We start from the raw sequence: 20,937 nt of genomic DNA, 5'->3' as shown, positions 1-20,937 counted from the left end.
GCCCTGAATATTAGGCAAAAATAAGCACAAATAAGGCTTACATTCAACCTGTTGGCTATCAGGTCTCTGTAACTATAATCTCTTTGAAAGAGTCCACGTAAATATATAGCAATGAAAGAAAAGAAAAGGCAATGGGCAAGATAAAGAAAAGAAGTTTAAGGATCCTGATATTTAACTCCACTCCTCTTAGCCATCTGATACCTTTTATTTGCATACAACCTTACACTTTCCAGAAATTTTTTATGGTTATTTAAGACTACAAAGACCTACACAATCTTGCTTCTACCCACAAATGAAGAAAAAAGAATACCAGCAGATACTTAGGTAAGTTTTGGGGGTTGAACAGACAAGATTTAATAATAGTTTGCAAGTGAGTAAATGGGAATAAAGAAAACACCCAGGTTTCTAGCCTGAGTGGTCTCATACAAATGCTAAGAAAACTGAGGGTCAAACAGGCTTGGAATAAAAATCAAAAGTTCAATGTTACAGTATTCAAAGTCCCCAGACTGAGAAGAACATCTGAGTTTCAGGTACAGATACAGAAGACGATTGAGTGCAGATGTACAGCAAGTACCCAGAAGAACTCTAACTTTTAGAAGCCAGAAGAAGACAAAGTCTGCAAATGAGCAGTCAGTCAAGCATGGCAAAAAAGAGAGAGAGCACGGAGTCCCAGAAATCCAGAAGCAAGTTTTCAAAAAGGAAGCAGTGAAACGTTATGAAGTTTAGTAAGACAAGGCCAGAGAATTAACCACTGGATTTGACAAGCTGTGGACACTGCTGCTCCTATGATCTCTAGCAGCCATAAGTTAATGAGAAAATTGGAAGTGAGGAAGTAGGAGATGTTAACAAGAGAACAATTTCATTTGCAGGAGTTTTGTTGTAAAATGAAACACAGAAATGAGGCCACATTTGGAGAAGCCACGGGGTATCAAAGAAGGGTTTTTTTTTGTTTTTTTTCCCCCAGAGAGCTAATAATCTGCAGATAATTATTAGAATCAATAAAATACTTTAGGAAAGGTGCAAAAAGTCTACCGCATTTCCTTTAACCAGCAGCAAACAACTAATCATAAAATTTTTAAGAGAGGCTGCGGCTAAAGGAAGATGGAGACAATACCGGAGCAGCAGCGGCGCTATCATGAGGAGAAGGGAAGGCTCATGGACGTCATGGCCAAAGAGATGCTCACTAAGAAGTCCACGCTCAATTCTGATCACCGCGCTCAGGCCATGCAAGATAGGTATATGGAGGTCAGTGGGAACCTGAGGGATCTGTATGATGATAAAGATGGATTATGAAAGGAGGAACTCAATGCCATTTCAGGACCCAATGAGTTTGCTGAATTCTATAATAGACTTGAGTAAATAAAGGAATTCCACCAGAAGCATCCAAATGAGATCTGTGTGCCAATGTCAGTGGAATTTGAGGAGCTCCTGAAGGCTCAGACAATCCAAGTGAAGAGGCACAAAACTTGGTGGAGTTCACAGATGAAGAGGGATATGGTCGTTACCTCGATCTCCGTGACTGTTACCTCAAGTACATTAACGTGAAGGCATCTGAGAAGCTGGATTATATTACATACCTGTCCATCTCTGACCAATTATTTGACATTCCTAAAGAAAGGAAGAATGCAGAGTATAAGAGATACCTAGAGATGCTGCTTGAGTAACTTCAGGATTACACAGATAGAGTAAAGCCTCTCCAAGATCAGAATGAACTTTTGGGGAAGATTCAGGCTGAGTTTGAGAAGAAATGGGAGAATGTGACCTTCCTGGATGGGCGAAAGAGACAAGCAGCGCTCTGACCCATGCTGGAGCCCATCTTGACCTCTCCGCATTCTCCTCCTGGGAGGAGTTGGCCTCTCTGGGTTTGGACAGATTGAAATCTGCTCTCTTTGCTTTAGGCTTGAAATGTGGCGGACTGTAGAAGAGCAAGCCCAGAGACTATTCAGCACCAAAGGAAAGTCCCTGGAGTCACTTGATAAGTCTTTGTTTGCCAAAAATCCCAAATCAAAGGGCACCAAGCGAGACATTGAGAGAACAAAGACATTGCTTTTCTAGAAGCCCAGATCTATGAATACTCTGACTCTCAGGGAACAGCAACATCTCACTCATGAAAATGCACAGTGCAAGCAAGCAAGGACAGGAGAAGAGCAAGAAGAGCAGATCAGTAAGAGTGAGAGTGAAGATGAAAAGAACGAGATCATTTACAACCCCAAAAAACCTGCCACTTGGCTGGGATGGCAAACGCATTCCCTACTGGCTATATAAGCTTCATGGCCTAAATATCAACTATAACTGTGAGATTTGTGGAAACTACACCTACCAAGGGCGCAAAGCCTTCCAGTGACACTTTGCTGAATAGCATCATGCTCATGGCATGAGGTGTTTGGGCATCCCAAACACTGCTCACTTTGCTAATGTGACACAGATTGAAGATGCTGTCTCCTTGTGGGCCAAACTCAAATTGCAGAAGGCTTCAGAATGATGGCAGCCTGACACTGAGGAAGAATATGAAGACTCAAGTGGGAATGTTGTGAATAAGAAGACATATGAGCATCTGAAAAGACAAGGACTGCTCTAGTGCTCAGGGATGTAGCTCAGCTTTTGGGCTAGCCCAGGCTTCCCTGAGATCTGTTTTTTCTATTTCTCCCAACCAAATTCTCTTAAAGACCCTTTGCTACGTAGTCTCATGGTCTAGCATGCATCCTGTAGAAACAAGGCATGCTGGCAGATTGCAGGGCTGAGATGTGTTTTATCTGTTTTATATTTTAAAAGATTCTGCCAGAAAATAAAACCAGACCTTGTTCAAAAAAAAAATTTAAAGATACAATTTACAAAAGTATAAAAAACATCAAATATCTGTGGCTCACACCTGTAATGCCAGCACATTGGGAGGCCGAGGCAAGCAGATCACTTGAGGTCAGGAGTTCAAGACCAACCTGGCCAACATGGTGAAACCCCATCTCTAATAAAAATACAAAAATTAGTCTGGCATGGTGGCGCACAACCTTAATCCCAGCTACTTGGGAGGCTGAGGCAGGAGAATTGCTTGAACCCAGGAGGCGGAGGTTGCAGTGAGCCAAGATCACGCCACTGCACTCCAGCCTGGGCAACAGAGTGAGACTCCGTCTCAAAAAACAAACAAACATCAAATATCTTGGAAAGAGATCTACAAGACCTCTGCATAGAAAATTATAAAGCATTAAGACAAATTAGAAAAGATTTAAATAAATAAAAGTATACACCATGTTTGTGGTTCGGAAGACTCAACATTATAAAAGCTGTCAATTCACTCCAAACTGAGTTATAGGTTCATTACCAACCTAATCATATTCTCAAGATATTCTTCTTGTCAAAAATGAACAAGGTGATTCTAAAATCTATATGGAAATGCCATGGACCAAGAAGAGCCAAAACAAACCTGAAAAAGAACAAGAATAAGGTAAGGTGACTTAACATAAATCCATACTAATTAAGATAGTGCAGTATTACTGGCATAAGGATAGAAAACGGACCAAAGGAATAGAACAGAAAGTCCAGAAACATATCATATATACATAAACACCTGATTGATAACAGACGCAGCACTACAGAGCACTGGGAAAAGAAAGGTCTTCTCAAAAAATGGGATTGCATATGCATAAAGCAAATAAATGTGGCTCTAATAAATGTGAATCTGAATATGCATAAAGCAAATAAATGTGTCTCTAACCTCGCACCACACACACACACTCTTTCTCTAGGTGGACTGTAGATTTAAGTGTGAAAGACAAAACAATGAAATGTCCAGAAGACAATACAGAAGAATATCTCCACGATCTTGGAATAGGGAAAGATTTCAACAAGACACAAAAAGGGAAAAAAATCGATACATTTCACTATGTTAAAATCAAGAAGTAAATGCAATCTGCAATATAACATCATTTTAACTGCCAGCTGAACCTGAAAAAAAGTAAGAGAAATCAGTAAAGGCCAAAAATAGAGACCTGAAAATCAGAGCAGGGAACATGTTAGCCAACTCCATAGTGTCCTGTGAGAGGCTGTCAATCCCCATGATCCAAGAGCATATCATCTTCTATAAAATAATCTGGATCTAAATGCTCAAAAGGAAGACACTGAGGTCTAGGTCCACGTAAGGCAGGGAGTTGGAACTGAGAGCCCTTCAAGAAGGGTGGAACCCTTAAAGAGCTTTTAAAAACCAAACCCAGCTCTTAGGCACAGAAAAGCAACAAGAAAGCAGTTTCAGCATGGACCAAGGCAGGGGAAAATCCCTCCCAATGACTTCATAACGAGTCCCACACCCATTTGAGTTCTAATACATACCACCCTCACTTGGGTTCTAGGTACCCACAAGAAAATAAAATTAACATAGAAAGTAGCCCCAGGTCAGAATACCCCCAAAGATATCTAGTAGAAGTAATTACAAACTCTCTCTAGAGACATATGTCCATTGATAAAGTCTCACTGAAGAGAAACTCAAATTTTTGACAAAATTGAAGCAATGTACCATGAACAAAAATCAGCAAACTAACAACAGCATTAGACCCTATAAAGTTCAGTTACTAGAACAATCCAATAAAGAACATAAAATAAATTTAACTTTGGGAGGCCAACGCGGGTGGATCACAAGATCAGGAGTTCAAGACCCAGCCTGGCCAAGATGGTGAAACCCTGTCTCTACTAAAAATACAAAAATTAGCTGGGTGTGGTGGCACGCATCTGTAATCCCAGCTACTTGCAAGGCTAAGGTAGAGAACTGCGCATCTGTAATCCCAGCTACTCGCGAGGCTAAGGTAGAGAACTGCTTAAACCTGGGAGGCGGAGGTTGCAGTGGGCCGAGATCATGCCACTGCACTCCAGCCTGGGCAACAAGAAGACTCGGTCTCAAAAAATTAATTAATTAATTAATTAAAATTGCTTAAAGGCACAATAGGATCAAAAGTATCAAAAAATAACACTATGAAAATAAGCAGCCAGTTTTATTAATAAAAGATAAAACCTCTAGAAATTAAAAATACAGTCACTGAAAATGAAAATTTAACAAGTTACACCACAAATTAGATACAGTTAAAGTGAGAATTTGTGAACTAGAGAACAGATCTGAGGAAATTATCCTGAATGCAACAGAGGGAAATAGATAAAAATTATGAGAAGTAGAAAGTAAACAGAATAAAAAGAATAGGCAACATGTGTCTGTCTAAAAGTCATACTAAGAGATAATAACAAACAAAATGTAAAGGAAGCTTTAAAAAGATAATACCTGAGAATTTCCCAGAAATGATAACAGACTTGAATCCTCAGATAAAGAATGCACATACACTGAGCAAAATAAAAATAAATCCACATTTGGGCACATCATAGTAATACTACATTAATACAATCAACCAAAAGACAAAGGGAAAGAAAAAAATAACAGAGAGATAGACTATGAGTAAAAGCAAGAGCACTTATAAAAAACCAGAATGGTTTGGTGTGGTGGCTCACACCTGTAATCCCAGCACTTTGGGAGGCCAAGGTGGACAGATCACTTGAGGCCAGGAATTCGAGACAACAGTGAAACCCCATATCTACTAAAAATAAAAAAGTGGCACACAACTGTAATTCCAACTACTCAGGAAGGTGAAGCACCAGGATCGCTTGAACTCGGGAAGCAGAGGTTGCAGTGAGTCAAGATCACACCACTGCAATCCAGCATGGGTGAAAGAGCAAGACTCTGTCTCAAAAAAATAAAAATAAAAATAAAAAGGAAAAAAAGAAAAAGGAAAAGAAAAACAACCAGAAGGAAACAAAATGGCACCTGAGATTTACTTCAAAATAATCTATGCTGGCTGGTGGGAGGAGGGGAAGGCATGGGAATGGGGCAGTGGTAAAAGTGAAAAAGACTGGCTATGAGTTGCAAATGTTGAAGCTGGTGACAGACACGTCAGACTTGTTATACCTTCCATTTTTGTTTATTTGAAATTTTCCAGAATAAGAAGCTAAAAAAGAGAGAAAGAAAAAAAATTACCTATGAATGAATTAGACTGACAGCTGACTTTGAAACATCAGTAATAAAAATCAGAAGACACTGGAAAAAAATATTCAAATTGCTCAAAGAAAATAATGATCAATCTTAAATTCCAGCCCCAGCTATATGAGCATTCAAGGGTGAAGACAAAATAAAACAATAGACAAAATCTGACATGCTTGCCAAAAGAAAAGCTCACAAGCACAGTTCAAAAATTCAGGCTGGGCGCGGTGGCTTATGCCTGTAATCCCAGCACTTTGGGAGGCCGAGGCAGGAGGATTATGAGGTCAGGAGTTCGAGACCAGCCTGACCGACATAGTGAAACCTCGTCTCTACTAAAAATACAAAAATAAGCCAGGCATGGTGGCAGGCACCTGTAATCCCAGCTACTTGGGAGGCTGAGGCAGGAGAATTGCTTGAACCCAGGAAGCAGAGGTTGCAGTGAGCCAAGATCGCACCATTGCACTCCAGCCTGGACGACAGGGCAAGATTCCAACTCAAAAAAAAAAAAACAAAAAAAAAACTCAAAAAAATGTATTGGCAAATCAAATCTAAAAATCTGTATTAAAAAACATATCATGGCCAAAATGGGTTCAACTCAGGAATACAAAGATGGTCTAACAATTAAAAAGTATGTAAGTGTAATTTACCACATTAACAGATGAAAAGACAAAAATCAATATAATCACAGGCCACCTTCTATGTGCAGGGAACTATTCCATAGCATTCTTTTTAAAGTCAGGATCAAGACCATTCAACAATGTCCTACATTGATAATATTCAACAACATGAACTAGCTCATTAATTACACAAGAAAAAGAAAGAAGGTGTATACAGTTTAGAAGTAAACTGTCACAACTTACTGGCAGCATGACTATCAACATGGGGAACAGGAGAATCCACACACAAGCTACCAGTACTACAAGAGGTTAGGAAGGATTCATAGATATACAAATTCAAAATACGAGGAAATGAATTCTGCCTTTGCACTTCTGCCATCACCATGATGGTGAGGCTCAGCCAGCCTCTGGTACAAAGAGATGTGACAGCTGTGACACCCCCATCCCCACCAGCTGAGCCCAGTCAACCTCCTGCCTAGATCCAGACAGGTGAATAAGTTTACTAGACATCAGAGAGGTGCCCAGATAAATACAGATACTCATGAGCTAAATATTACTCAGTGCAATAATAATAATAATAATAATAATTTTAAAATCCATTCCTAGGTACTATAGTAATCAATTAGTTTCTAGTAATAACAAAATTCTCTATCGAGTAGTAAATCTAATAAAAGTGTGTCAGATCATTTGAAAAAAGCTATAAGAATTTACTGAAAGATATGAGACCTAAATAACTGGAAATATAAAGCATCTTTCCAGAAGGATGTGAAGGATGGAAAGACCCTCTATAATAAAGATGACAGATTTCCCCAGGCTTATCTCAACATCAGGTGAAATTCCAACAAAATATCAACAGGGATTTTTGTTGAAATTAGGGGAGCCAAGAGTTAAGAACAATCAAGACAAGTCTGAAGTTTTAAACGATTATAGCACAATTCAATTCAAACGGGGAGCAGGGGCAAAACTGTTCTATAAATGGAACTGCAACAACTGCTTACCATATAAAGATAATTAAATTAGATCAATATAACAAATCATTCACAGAAACAAGTTACAGGTGGATAAAAGATCAGACTGGAATAAAGCAAAAATTTTAAATTCTGAGGAAGTAAAATATAGAAGAGTATATTTACAAGGTCAGTACAGGAAAGGAATTTTATAATATAACACAAAAAGGACAAGCCATAAAGGAAAAGAATAATAACATTTACTACATGTGGGTTTTGGTTTCTTTGTTTTTTTTTTTTTAAAGACAAGGTCTCTCTCTGTCATCCAGGATAGAATGCAGTACTGTGATCTTAGCTCGCTGCAGCCTCAAACTGCTGGGCTCAAGTGACCCTCCCACCTCAGCTTCCCAAGTAGCTAAGACTACAGTTATGTGCTATCATGCCCTGCAAATGTTTAAATTTTTTTATAGAGATGGGGTCTCCCTGTGTTGCCCAGACTGGTCTCAAACTCCTGGGCTTAAGCAATCCTCTCACCTCAGCCTCCCAAAGTGCTGGGATTATGGTGTGTCATCATGCCCGGCCTCATGTATTTTTTAAAATGAGAATGGTTATTAAACTGCTATGGAATTTGGACTCTACTCAATATATATTTTTAAAGTAATACTGTATAATGGGGAATTTTTTCAGCAGCTCTATTTATAATATACAGAAATTGTATCTCTTCAACTCTATAAATTCGTTTTTTTTGAAAAATAATATGTGTCAACCGCATGTCAACCTGAAAGCAAGGAAGTAAAAAGAATTTCAGTTATTTTGGAGGTGTTTCAAAAGACTGAAGATCACTACCCTAGAGAAAAATCACACATGTATGCAAAAAGAGATAGGTAAAGAATGTTAATTGGGCCGGGCATGGTGGCTCACACCTGGAATCCCAGCACTCTGAGAGCCCCAGGCAGGCAAATTGCTTAGGCCAGGAGTTCAAGATCAGCCCGGGCAACATAGTGAAGCCTGGTCTCTACTAAAAACACAAAAAATTAGCTGGGTGTGGTGGCACATGCCTGTAGTCTCAGCTATTCCAGAGGCTGAGGTGGGAGGATCACCTAAGCCCTGAAGGTCAGGGCTGCAGTGAGCAGTGATTACATCACTGCACTCTAGCCTGGTTCATAGAGTGAGACCCTGTCACAAAAAAAAAAGAATGTAATTGTAGTACTATTTGTAACAGCAAAAGTTGGAAAACTCTAAATGCCCATCAGCAGGAAAATGGGTAAGTAAACTGGAATCCTTCTGTAATTAATATTAACTATGAATCCACTAGAACTACATTTATCAACAGATAAATCTCCAGCATATCTCAAGATTAAAAAATGCTACATGTTTTTGGGAATAAGATATTGTTTGCAGAAATATCTCTCTGTACTCTGTAATAAGAGTAGAAACGTGCAAGAGAAATAATAAACATCAACTTCACCATACTAGTTACCTCTGGGGAAAGGGTATGGTGAAGAGGATTAAGAAGGGGTGGTAACATGGGGACCTTGGTCAGTATCTGTAACATTTTACTTTTTAGAATAACATTAATATGAAGAAAATTCAGAAAAACCAGGTTGCAAGTACAAAGAGATATTCCTCGCATCTCTTCCACAGGCTTCAAATATTTCATATTAATAGGAAGTTATAGTTAGTTCAGAGACTGAACCAGCACTAAACATATCATCACTTTAAAAAAATGAGTTATGCATTTTGTCAGTATTGGTCAGTGTTTCTCAAAGAGTTGTCCAAATACTGCTCCCATTAAAAGACAGTCATGTCATCTATCAAAAGAGAAGCATAAGACACAATGATATTTATATATAAGTTACGAGAAGGCATAAAATGAATCTAATTCTGCAGATCTGTCTCAAGATCATCTTTGCCAAACCTTCTGATCAAAATCCTTGATATCTCCAGTACTTCAAAAACAGTGTTCAAAAGGGAAAACTGAGTGACAATTATAGCCAGGTTGGCCTTTTCATTCAATTTAGAGAAAAACTATCCAAACAGGAAATGTGTTATTTGCAGAGAAATGCTTACAAATAGCTGAAAATCGCTATCATTTTATCATTCAGAATCAAAACACGCAAAAAAATTCTAAAAAATAATTGTGAAAGCACATATTTATGAATATCAAACATTAGGACAGGAAAACTATTTTTAATAGCACAAAACACAGTTAAATTCAGTCTCTATGTTAATATACATTTTATCCCAAAATGTAATGTCTTTTTGTCTACAACTCAAGCTTTTCCTTACATAATTAAAGTACATGAAACAATATATGCACCACGTTTTAAATAGAGTAAGGTCAAATTTTCCTTTGAATATCATTATAAATTACATTTAAAATAGACATTATAATCTTTATTAACAAACTACTTTTACTTTATTTAAAATTATCTTAAAAACAGGATACATTTTTTAAAAGATTATTATTTTTTAATTCCTACGGGAGTCCATAAGATTATACATTTTTGTGAAAGGATCTGTGAATTTAAAAATTTAGAAAACACAGGTCAAGGGAGGTTACTTATGTGACTCTTAACAGCAACTGACAGAATTCTAGCCCCTAATGTTTACTGGCTTATTAGTAAACCAATCAAAAAATTCTTAAAATACAAAAAGGACCAAGAGAAATTAATTGGAAAATTCATTCATTTAATAATTGTATACTTTTAATGTCAAATTCTAAAAAAAAAAAAAAAAAAAGGAAATTCACCCATTACTAAAATTAACTTCTGTAAGTGAAAAACAGAAAATTCTCAATAGGTAAGCATGTAAATAAACAGCTAGAACTGAAGTCCACCCAAAACGTAAACTGAAAAAAAACTGAAAACTTAAGAATTAAAAATTTAAAGGGTCCAAGCATGGTGGCTCTCATCTGTAATCCAAGCACTTTGGCAGGCCCAGATGAGAGGATTGCTTGAACCCAGGAGTTCGAGATCAGCCTGGGCGACATAGTGAGACCTCATCTCCACAAAATTAAAAAATTAGCCAGGCATGGTGGTGCGCACCTGCAGTTCTAGCTACTCAAGACGCTGAGGTGGGAGGCACTTGAGCCCAGAGGCTCAAGGTGGTCAAGGCTGCAGTGAGCAGTGATTGCACCACTGCACTTCAGCACGGGTGACAGGGTAAGCCCCTGTCTCAAACACTTGAAGATCAATCCACTAGCAGAAAAAGAAAAAAAACTTTTTCAATGTTTTAATTGAAAGGATATCAAACCATGGTCTCAGTGATAAAAGAAAAGCAGTCAAAGAGATATGACATAAAGAAAATGAAAATGGAAAAAAAGCAAGACAAATATAAGAAAGCCCTCATAAGAAGGAAGTCACGTTAATAATAACAGAGCAGTTTGAAGTATAGAAAGAAAAGGGAAAATGGAAGGAGCGAAGTAAAAATGAAAGATGAGAACAGTATATAGTATATAGATGAAAGTCACTTGCCAAAATGCATTTGGGAATTCACAGAAAATAGCAGAGTACTATTTAAGTGGGAAACAAGTATCATAGTAAGTTAATGGCCAATCAATTTCCAGACACAAGTATTTCAAAAAGTACAACTATAGTTTCATTTCAGTTTTGGAAATATGATTGTATTAACAAGAAAAACCAGTGTAAGATTTCGTTCAATCATAACACTAGGTACTCACTTCTGTATTTCTTAAGATAAAAATAACCTACAAATGTATTAAATCACTTAATCACATTTATACGATCAAAACTGTTCTGATCATAAACACACACTCTCCTTTTTCTCCTGCGTACATACCTGTCCTCTATACTGCGGTAAATAAAAAGCATCTGCCCATCTTGGGAACCTTTCATCGAGGTAAAGTCTATGGTAATTTGTTACAGAAGCCCTAACTGACTAACCCTAGTCAGCTGACTCTACCTCCCTCCCTCTGTATGTTAGGAATTGTTCTACTGTAAGTGGAAGGGAATCCAACTCTAACCGGCTTAAGAAAAACATGGACTGCAGTACTTCACCAACCAAAAACTACACCTTCAGGCAAGTTTTGATCCAGAGATTCAGAAAGTTATCAGGTCTCCAGCTCCATTTCTCTGCCATCCTCCGTCTTCTGGGAGTTGTTCTGACCTGAGGTGAATTCCTTACAGCAGCAACGCTAACTCTTAACAGTTCTAGGCATTATGGCCTCGCCACACAGAAAAGGCAACATATGTCCTTCTAAACGCCCACAGAGGAAAGGGATCTCCGACAAAAGTCCTGAGATTCACTCTGATTGAGTCCATTAAAATCAATCATAAGCCCATTTCAAAACAATCAGCACGGCCAGAAACTGGAATGCCCTGAGGGCTTATCCTAGGTCAAGCATAAACCCGGAAGCTGGAGATTGTTGGGAAGGGACAAAAAGAGGCCATTATAACCTTACAATCTCACCCCCTTCCTTCCATTACACCCCTCACAAGTTACGTTCCAACAACAGGCACCTACATTCAGTTCTCCAGGTGCTGTGGGTTGTACTGTGTTCCCCAAAAAGATATGTCAAAGTCCTAACCCTGGGTCCCTGTGAATGTGACCTTATTTGGAAACAGGGTCTTGGCAGATGCAACAAAGTTACGATGACGTCATACTCGTTCATCCACTATGACTGGTACCCTTAAGAGAAAAGACAGAGACACAAAGGGAGGGAGAGTATCACATGAGATTGAAGGGACGGAGGCAGAGGCTGAAGTGATGCATCTACAAGCCAAAATGCCAAGGACTGCTGGCAACTCCAGAAGCGAAGAGAAAGGCATGGAACAGATCCTCCCTGAGAGTCTTCAGAGAGATCGTGGCCCTGCCAGTACCTTGATTTCAGGCTTCTAGTCCCCAGAACTATGAAAGAATAAATTTCTGTTGTTTTATGCCATGAGTTTGTGGCACTTCACTGTAACAGCCCTGGGAAATTAATACACTAAGTATGATAATCCATAATTCTTTGCCTTTGCACATCAACTCTTCATTCCTTCTGGAATGCCTTTCTCCCCCAGATGGTCTACTCACACTAAACCTCTCAGACCTGCCCAAATGTCCTCTCTTCTGTGATGTCTTCCACCAGAACCCCCAAAAGAGTTAAGTCAATCACATCTTAGTCCAGCACCACATATTGCCTGTATTTTTATTATGAAATTCTAATTGCTGTGCACGTAGCTGTCTTCCCTTCATAGTTATAAGTTCTCTTAGGGGAAAGCAAGGCCTGATTCTTACACACCTTCATATCCTGAAGGAAGGGCACAGTACCTAACACACAATATTCAGCAGATATTTATGAAGCGAATTAGCAGATGACTCATTTCAAAAGAAGATAATAGGGGTCAGGTGCAGTGGCTCATGCCTGTAATCCCAGCACTTTGGGAGGTCAAGACGAGATGATCTCTTGGGGACAGGAGTTCCAGATTGGCCTGGGCAACATAGTGAGACCTCATCTCTACAAAAAATTTAAAAATTGGCTGGGCACACTGGCCTGTGATCCCAGCCACTTGGGAGGCTGAGGTGGCAGGATCACTTGAGCCCAAGAGCACTGCCCTCCAGCCTAGATGACAGAATAAGACCTTGTCTCTCAAAAAAAAAAAAAAAAAGGGTATTATTTGGGAGAACTAACTATTATAGATTATAGAGAACTGAAGGTGGGCCGTGGTAAGTAGAGATGAAAAGAAAGAATGGGGGAGCAGTGAGGAGGGAGGTGCTGAATTTAGCAAACACAGAAAAACTACGAAGTAGAAAGATTTGGTTAGGAAAAAAAGGGATGTGAAAGGAATGGGATCCTTCTGCTGAGGATCATTTTAGAGGTAATAAAAGAAGCAAAATAAGAGACATGTTTTTGTTTTTTATTACACTTTAAGTTCTGGGATATATGTGCAGAACGTGCAGATTTGTTACACAGACATACACGTGCCACAGTGGTTTACTGCACCCATCAACCCATACTCTACATTAGCTATTTCTCCTAATGCTATCCCTCCCCATCCCCCCACCCCCCGAAAGCCCTAGTGTGTGATGTTCCCCTCCCTGCTCCCACTTACGAGTGAGAACATGCGGTGTTTGGTTTTCTGTTCCTGTGTTAGTTTGCTAAGAATGATGGTTTCCAGCTTCATCCATGTCCCTGCAAAGAACATGAACTCACCCTTTTTTATGGCTGCACAGTATTCCACGGTGTATATGTGCCACATTTTCTTTATCCAGTCTATCACTGGTGGGCTGGATAGCCCATCAGTGGTTGGTTCCAAGTCTTTGCTATTGTGAATAGTGCTGCAATAAACATACGTGTGCATAGAGACACATGTTTTTTAGAAGACTGATATGACAAAGTGTGAAGCAGACTCTGCAGGTGTAAGAAAACAGTAAAAGTGCAACAGAAGCAGGTCAGCAATGAGGTGAAGGGTTAGGTACATTAGAATGGTAGCAGAAGAAATGGAAAGAAACAAATTTATACAGTGTGAGAGCAGAAAAAAACAAACAGGTAGAAAGAGCCAAAGATTACTGCTAAGTTTTGACCTTTGGTTAGCTAAATTTGGATTTAGCTAAAACAAATAAGTACAAAGAAAAAGACTATTTTTTTCAATGAGGATAGAAGTTTGGTGTTATACATGATTCAGTATGAGGTGACAATAAAACATCCCAGCAAAGATGCCCACCAAACAGTGGATCACAGAGAAGTTCAGGAGCAATATAAGGACAGAAGACATATATGGCAGTCATGTGGGTAAAGATGACTTTTTTAAAAGTCATAAGAAGTAAATTACAGAATTTTATTCTTTCATTCAACAGATATTTACTGCTCACTATGCTCCAGGCCCCTGCCCTCATGGAACTTATATTGTACTGGGGAAAACAGATAAGCCTAAATTGGACTTGTGAACATAAATTTAGGGCTTGAGGTTAACATCACTTAGTAATTACTATAAGAAAAAAAGTTTTAACTTTTCACTTCTTCACATTTTATTTTCAAGAATTTTCTTTCTTTCTTTCGAGACAGAGTTTTGCTTTTGTTGTCCAGGCTGGAGTGCAATGGCACAATCTTGGCTCACTGCAACCTCTGCCTCCTGGATGTGAGCGATTCTCCTGCCTCAGCCTCCTGAGTAGCTGGGATTACAGGCGCTCGCCACCATGCCTGGCTAATTTTTTGAATTTTTGGTGGAGACGGGGTTTCACCATGTTGGTCAGGCTAGTCTCGAACTCCTGACCTCAGGCGATCCGCCCGCCTCAGCCTCCCAAAGTGCTGGGATTACAGGCGTGAGCCACTGCGTCCAGGCAAGAATTTTCATTTCATTAGTTAAAAAGGTATTTACGTCCTCAGATCGTCAGCCAGGGAGACTGAAGTGAATTTAAGATTTTTAAAATGTTAGCTTTCCTATTGTAAAAATCTATTTTCCTTCCTTTATTTCTCAAAATGTTTGTTGGAATTAGGTCAGTCCTTCAAAGAACGTCCATAAAGAGTGACTGGACTCAGAAAAAAATGAGACGCCAAATGGTATAATAAAAAGAACAGAGGTTTGGGCATTAGACAACCCTGAGTTCAAATCTCAATTTTGCACAACTTCTGTGACCTTGGACAAGTTATTCAGTACATCCAAGTTTACCCATCTGTGAAATGGGAATAACTTCACTCTAAGGACTAAAAGGGAGTTATTTCTAATAGGCAGTTGGCACTATATACATATTTTTTGTTTTGCTTTGTTTTTTTGTGACAAGGGTCTCGCTTTGTTGCCCAGGATGGAATGCAGTGGCATGATTATGGCTCACTGCAGCCTCAACCTCCTGGGCTCAAGCCATCCTCCTGCATCAGCCTCCCACGTAGCTGGGACCACAGGCACATGCCAACACACCCAGCTAACTTTCTTTTTTTTGGTAGTGAGGAGCTCTCACTTTGTTGCCCAGGTTGGTCTCAAACTCCTGGGCTCAAGTGATCCTTCTGCCTCTGCCTCCCAAAGTGTTGGGATTACAGGTGTGAGCTACTACACCCACCCACTATTATTACTGTATGTGCTGGGCACAAAACAGATGTCTGATAAATGCTTAGTTCCTTTTTTTTTCTACAGAAGGTACATCTTAACATTATCAGGCTCAATACAATTCACCAGATTATTCTATTCAATTCTCCCAAACATTTTCTACAGCAGGAACTTAAAAGAATTGAATGAATATTAAATTCAAAAATGAGCTTAATTTATCCTATGGGCATATTTATCCTTCGAAGAAAAATTACACTGGTGACCTTACAAGTAGAAAAAAATGATCACTGAATTATGAAGATTCACATAAAAATGAACGAAAGTGGTACTGCCTTAGAAATCACACACCAAAGATTCTATAGGTATTTTTATTAAACTAACATCCTTTAACTTATCCTTTAAAATCAGTCATTTCTATGTCATCTTTTATTTAGAAAAAATGTTACTAACTACAATAATTCAATAATCTAAATTTTATATAACACCCTCAGAGTTGTCCTGAGGATTAAATAATACAATGTACATGAAAATGCTCTGTGGCACATAGTCTGCACTCAGTGATAACCTTAGGGAAATCCACTCCTCGTTAGCCTACGTTCCCTTCAATTAATGAAAAAACCCTATAACGGCAATTGTAACACAGAATTTACAGGACTAAAAAGCTCAAAAAACACTCCAACTTGATGCCATTCTAAATCAGAAAGGTATTCATTTAATGTCATTTAATAACAAAGAGGTTTGTAAGTTCAATCAAGATACAAACCACTGCAATCAAAACCAACATTTCACTCTTGCCCCCAAAAGAATACTTGGACTAAAATTTTTTTTTTTTTTTTGAGATGGAGTCTCACACCCTCGCCTGGTCTGGAGTGCAATGGTGCAATCTCGGCTCTCTGCAACCTCCACTTCCCGGGTTCAAGCAATTCTCCTGCCTCAGCCTCCCGAGTAGCTGGGATTACAGGCGCCCGCCACCATGCCCAGGTAATTTTTTGTATTTTTAGTAGAGACGGGGTTTCACTATGTTGGCCAGGCTGGTCTCAACTCCTAACCTCTTGATCTGCCTGCCTCAGCCTCCCAAAGTGCTGGGATTACAGGCGTGAGTCACCGCGCCCGGCCTCGACTAAAATTTTATTGAGTTTTTGTTGTTGTTGTTGTTGTTGTTGTTGTTGCTGTTGTTGTTGTTGTTGCTGCTGCTTTGAGACGGACTCTCGCTCTGTCACCCAGGCTGGAGTGCAGTGGTGCGATCTCGGCTCACTGCAAGCTCTGCTTCCCGGGTTCACGCCATTCTCCTGCCTCAGCCTCCCGAGTAGCTGGGACTACAGGCGCCCGCCACCGCGCCCGGCTAATTTTTTGTATTTTTAGTGGAGACGGGGTTTCACCAACTTAGCCAGGATGGTCTCGATCTCCTGACCTCGTGATACACCGCCTCGGCCTCCCAAAGTGCTGGGATTACAGGCATTAGCCCCCGCGCCCGGCCTACTGAGTTTTTTTTAAAAGACCAGAGTCATAAGTTCCTCCTACTTTCATTTTTAAAAATGCAAAATCCCAAAGCCCACAAAATATAATGGTATCATCAGGACCAAAGTCATAATTGTCTACCCAGGAAACAGCACTGACATCACCTAGAATCAGCTCAAAGGGAATGTCCACAATAAGCAGGGGAGTCCCTTCACTCACCTGTGACACTATTTGAGACAACCAGTGTCAGGACTGCCTGTTCCCTGCAACAAGTAGCTCTTATCCAATCCTCTGGGCTTTCCATGTGGACTGTCAGAGAGAGCTCCCTGGCAATCTCCCTCATAGGTCGATGACTCCAAACTTAACATCTGCCAGGTGTGTACTCTGAGAGCACCCCAAACTCAGCATGCATGCAATTAAATGTCTAACACCTGCTCCTGTGTCCCTGTGTCTGTTAATGGTATCACTGTCCTCTCAATCACCCAAGACAGGATCTAGTTTTCTTTCCCTCACCATCCCCCACCTTTCCAAGAGCAAACCAGTTTACATGGAAGACTTGTCCATTTCACCTCTACAAGCTCTCATTACCACTGCTCTGACCCATGCCAACAGATCCCACCTAGCTGCCCCCTATCTCTCATGCCCAAAGTGAGTCTACCTTCTCTGAACATTACAGATTGATCTTGCTATGAAGTCCCCTTCCCACACTGCGGGTCCCCACTGCCTACCACAGTGTCCCAGGTTTTCAGAACTTGAAGGATCCTCGTCTGACTCAACCATCCATTCACCTGACCTTGGAAGCTTCTCAAATGGAAAATGCCCTGGCCTCACCTTCAAGGCCATTTGTATTCTGGCTCCAATCTAAAAGCCTATAATGTCATGAAAATAGGCGTGAACTACGCCATTTCACAGCTCTTGGGCTAAAGGTCAAAATTCTCAATCCAACCCACAGATCTCCACTTGGCCTGGCTTCCCGCCTTTCTCTCCAGTCTTGCCAAGCTCCCCTTTGCTCTCTCTGCTCCTGCCACCTGGCCTTCCATCCGCTTCAACCCCAAGCCTCTGTACCTGCTGGCCCCTCAGCACCCCACCCCTCACGCAGGTAGTACCATCTCACCCCTCAGACTTCACATCGCTTCCTCAGTGACTTACCTTACCCCTAAACTAAGTCAACTCCTCTGTTTGTCTCCTGCTCTTTACCTCCACAGCCTTAAACAAAATTACAATAAAATTTTTGTTGGATTTTTTTACTCCCAAGCTGGAATGTGAGCTCCGTAAGAGCAGGACTGTGCCTGTCTTGTATACCACTGTATCTCACAACCTAAAACATAGGAGCCCTCAACAAATACATGTAGATTAATGGAATTCATAAATCAGAACACCCTAGGTTACAAAAGCAGCTTCACTGCATCAGTGGTCCTGAAGTAACTTGGTTTCTCCATCCATAAAACTAAAGAGCTCATCTGCTCAACGTTCTCTGAGTTCCTTAGAAGACCTAATATTACCTAAGTCTACAATTTTGCTATTCCAAACTCCTCTCTCACAACTCTCTTCCACATAGGCAGCAGCAAAACTTTACTTTCCAGCCTCCACAACTTTGTTTGCACCCTTCTTTCCATCTGTAATTTTTTTCCAGCTCCACATTTCCAAATCCTACTTAACCTTACATGCTCAAATCCAATGTTACCGCCTCCTCAAAGTCCTCCTTGCATCCCTCCAGCTAGCCACAACCTCTCCATCCCTGAATTCCCACAAGTTCCCTGTTGCCTCATTCAGGTCTCAGATCAAATGTCATTTCAAATGAGAACCTTCTCCAAGAGTCACCACCGGTTATAATTCTCTATCAGACCACGCTGTTTTTATTTTCTTGATAGCATTTACCATTACCTGAAATTACCATGTTCATTTCTCTCATTTATTTACTTGTTAAGTGCCTGTTGCTCCCACTAGAATGTTAAGGTCAATGAGAGCAGAGACCCTGTCTGTCTTGTTCACATTTCCCCACTCCCCCACATCAGACATGTGTTCAGTAAACTAAATACCTGTCAAAGGCGTGAATGACTCTGTAACCCTTATGACTAGGGTTATGTGCGTACATTATCTTTCTCTTGCTATATTCCAAACTCCCTGTGGACAAGGCCAAAGTCTGGCTAATCTGTCTGTATTATCTGGAAAATCATTGCACAACTGAAGCAAATAACGATAACTGCTAATTAATTTATTGATTTCTCCAAGAGGAACTGCCCCAAACTAAGCCAATTCAGAACTTCATATTGTCCAGAAACCAAGGCAAATAGGAATCTCCTTCCATTCCCTCTTCACCACAGACCCTATTCCAATTTGCCACCTCCAGTGAGCTTTTGCCAAAAGGCTAGTTTCCTCACTTTCCTTCTATCCCTAATATCTTACAATGCTACCCTTTCCCTTTTATCTCCAGCCAACAAAGCATTTCCAGGGCCCTGTTTCTTCAGAGCACCCCACATCTTCAGTGCATCGGGGAACTCATCGGGTCCTAGGGCACATGTGGATGTTAAAAGGAAGTGTTCAAGCAAACCTGGCTCGATCACCTTTCCTTGGATACCTCGTTTAGCTGAAACACGCCGAGTTTTAGAGCGATCGGCTTTGATGCTCTTTGGGTCCCTCAGCATTCTTCCCATCTAACCTAAGCACCCAAATACCGTCGGGGTGCCCCCACCCTTGCCCCACACCTTTTCACCTTCCAACAGAGAAAGACCCCAGGCCAGAGACGATGATCTCCCCGGAAGCAAATGGCCCTCAAACCCCATAGGGCGGCCCTACCCTCTCCACTTTCTGTCCAGCATCTCCCTCTGGCCTGGAGCTGTCTCGAACGCCCCTCAGCCCCAGCCTCTGGTTGGGCCCGACCCTCCGACACCACCCGCCACTCACCTGAAGCGGCCCCCGCAGTGCTGGCATTGCTCGCCCACCCAGCCGGCGGGGCAGACGCACTGGCCGGTGCCAGGGTTGCAGCGACCGCCGTTGACACAGGGCCGGTCACATTCCTTGGCCTCGGCTGCGGCTGAGCCCGACACCGCCGCCGCCGCCGCCGCGGCCTCGGCCTCACAGGGAAGCAGCAGCAGCAGCAGCGGCGGCGAGAGCAACAACAGCAGCAGCAGCAGCCGTGGCCGCAGCGGCGGAGACAGCAGCCGCGGGAGGCGCAGCCCGGCCCCCAGCCCCGGCCTCCCAGCCCTAGTCACGTCCCAGTCCCAGTGCGGCCCGCCGCTCCTGCCCGCGAGCGCTGCCGTCGCCGCCGTCCTCCTCCTCAGCCTTGCCTCAGTCGCCGCCGCTGCAGCCACCATCTTCCCGGGGCTGAGACGGCGCCCCGCGAACACATACACACACACCGCACGGCCGGCTCCGCTTCGCCTGGCCGTGCGGGGCGGGGCTGTGCGGACGGTGGCTCGTGCGGTCCAAAGGGGCCACAGCGGGGCGGTGGGCGGGGCCGGCGCGCGCGTGCGCGCGTGCGCGAGTGCGTGGGTGCGTGCGTGCGGGGGCGCAGACAGTGGTCTCCGGCGCGCGCGGCGCCGGAGGCGATCTTCTGACGTGACCGCAGAACGAGCTGAAACCCGGCTGCGCTGTCCCGGCCGGCGAAAGCTCTAGTTTTCCCCCTTCGCTTTTCGCCCCCGGCGGCGGGGTTGCAGCCCCACTGGATGCCTAGGAGCCGACTGCGTTGAGTGTTGCCCTCCTAGAGACCCGGCACTCTGCCCTAACTCCAGCTGCCGGACGGAGAAGGTACAGGAGGCTGCATCGCAGCGAGGTGCTGGGTGCGGTACTGTAGAAGCCAGGCTTCATTCGAGCCTCTGTAACACAAGAGTCAAGAAAGAACACATGTAGAACCTGGCATAGGCAGGACGCGGAGGCTTACGCCTGTAATCCCAGCACTTTGGGAAACTGAGGCAGGCGGATCA

At 41.9% G+C, this 20,937-nt stretch overlaps 1 protein-coding gene and 1 pseudogene across 5 annotated transcripts in view; one reads left to right on the top strand and one right to left on the bottom strand.

Moving 5' to 3' along the window:
- The window catches only part of ATRN (attractin), a 176,590-nt gene extending 156,129 nt beyond the window's left edge, over positions 1-20,461 (bottom strand). For 4 of the 5 annotated variants that reach the window (XM_016937358.3, XM_009436735.5, XM_009436736.4 and 1 more), the window contains exon 1: positions 19,919-20,424. In XM_016937358.3, coding sequence (XP_016792847.1) covers positions 19,919-20,328 — 410 coding nt within the window. In that variant the 5' untranslated portion in view covers positions 20,329-20,424. Of the gene's footprint in view, positions 1-19,918 lie in introns of all 5 variants that reach the window. The other variant, XM_003316779.6, reaches the window with a different exon arrangement.
- LOC747046 (splicing factor 3A subunit 3-like) lies at positions 1,102-2,694 on the top strand (annotated as a pseudogene).
- Positions 20,462-20,937: the final 476 nt, after the last annotated feature.

Source organism: Pan troglodytes, chromosome 21 (genome assembly GCF_028858775.2).
Source record: "Pan troglodytes isolate AG18354 chromosome 21, NHGRI_mPanTro3-v2.0_pri, whole genome shotgun sequence".
NCBI classification, from domain to species: domain Eukaryota; kingdom Metazoa; phylum Chordata; class Mammalia; order Primates; family Hominidae; genus Pan; species Pan troglodytes.
The sequence above is the reverse complement of the archived record's forward strand: the minus strand, read 5'-3'. Positions and strand labels throughout refer to the sequence as shown.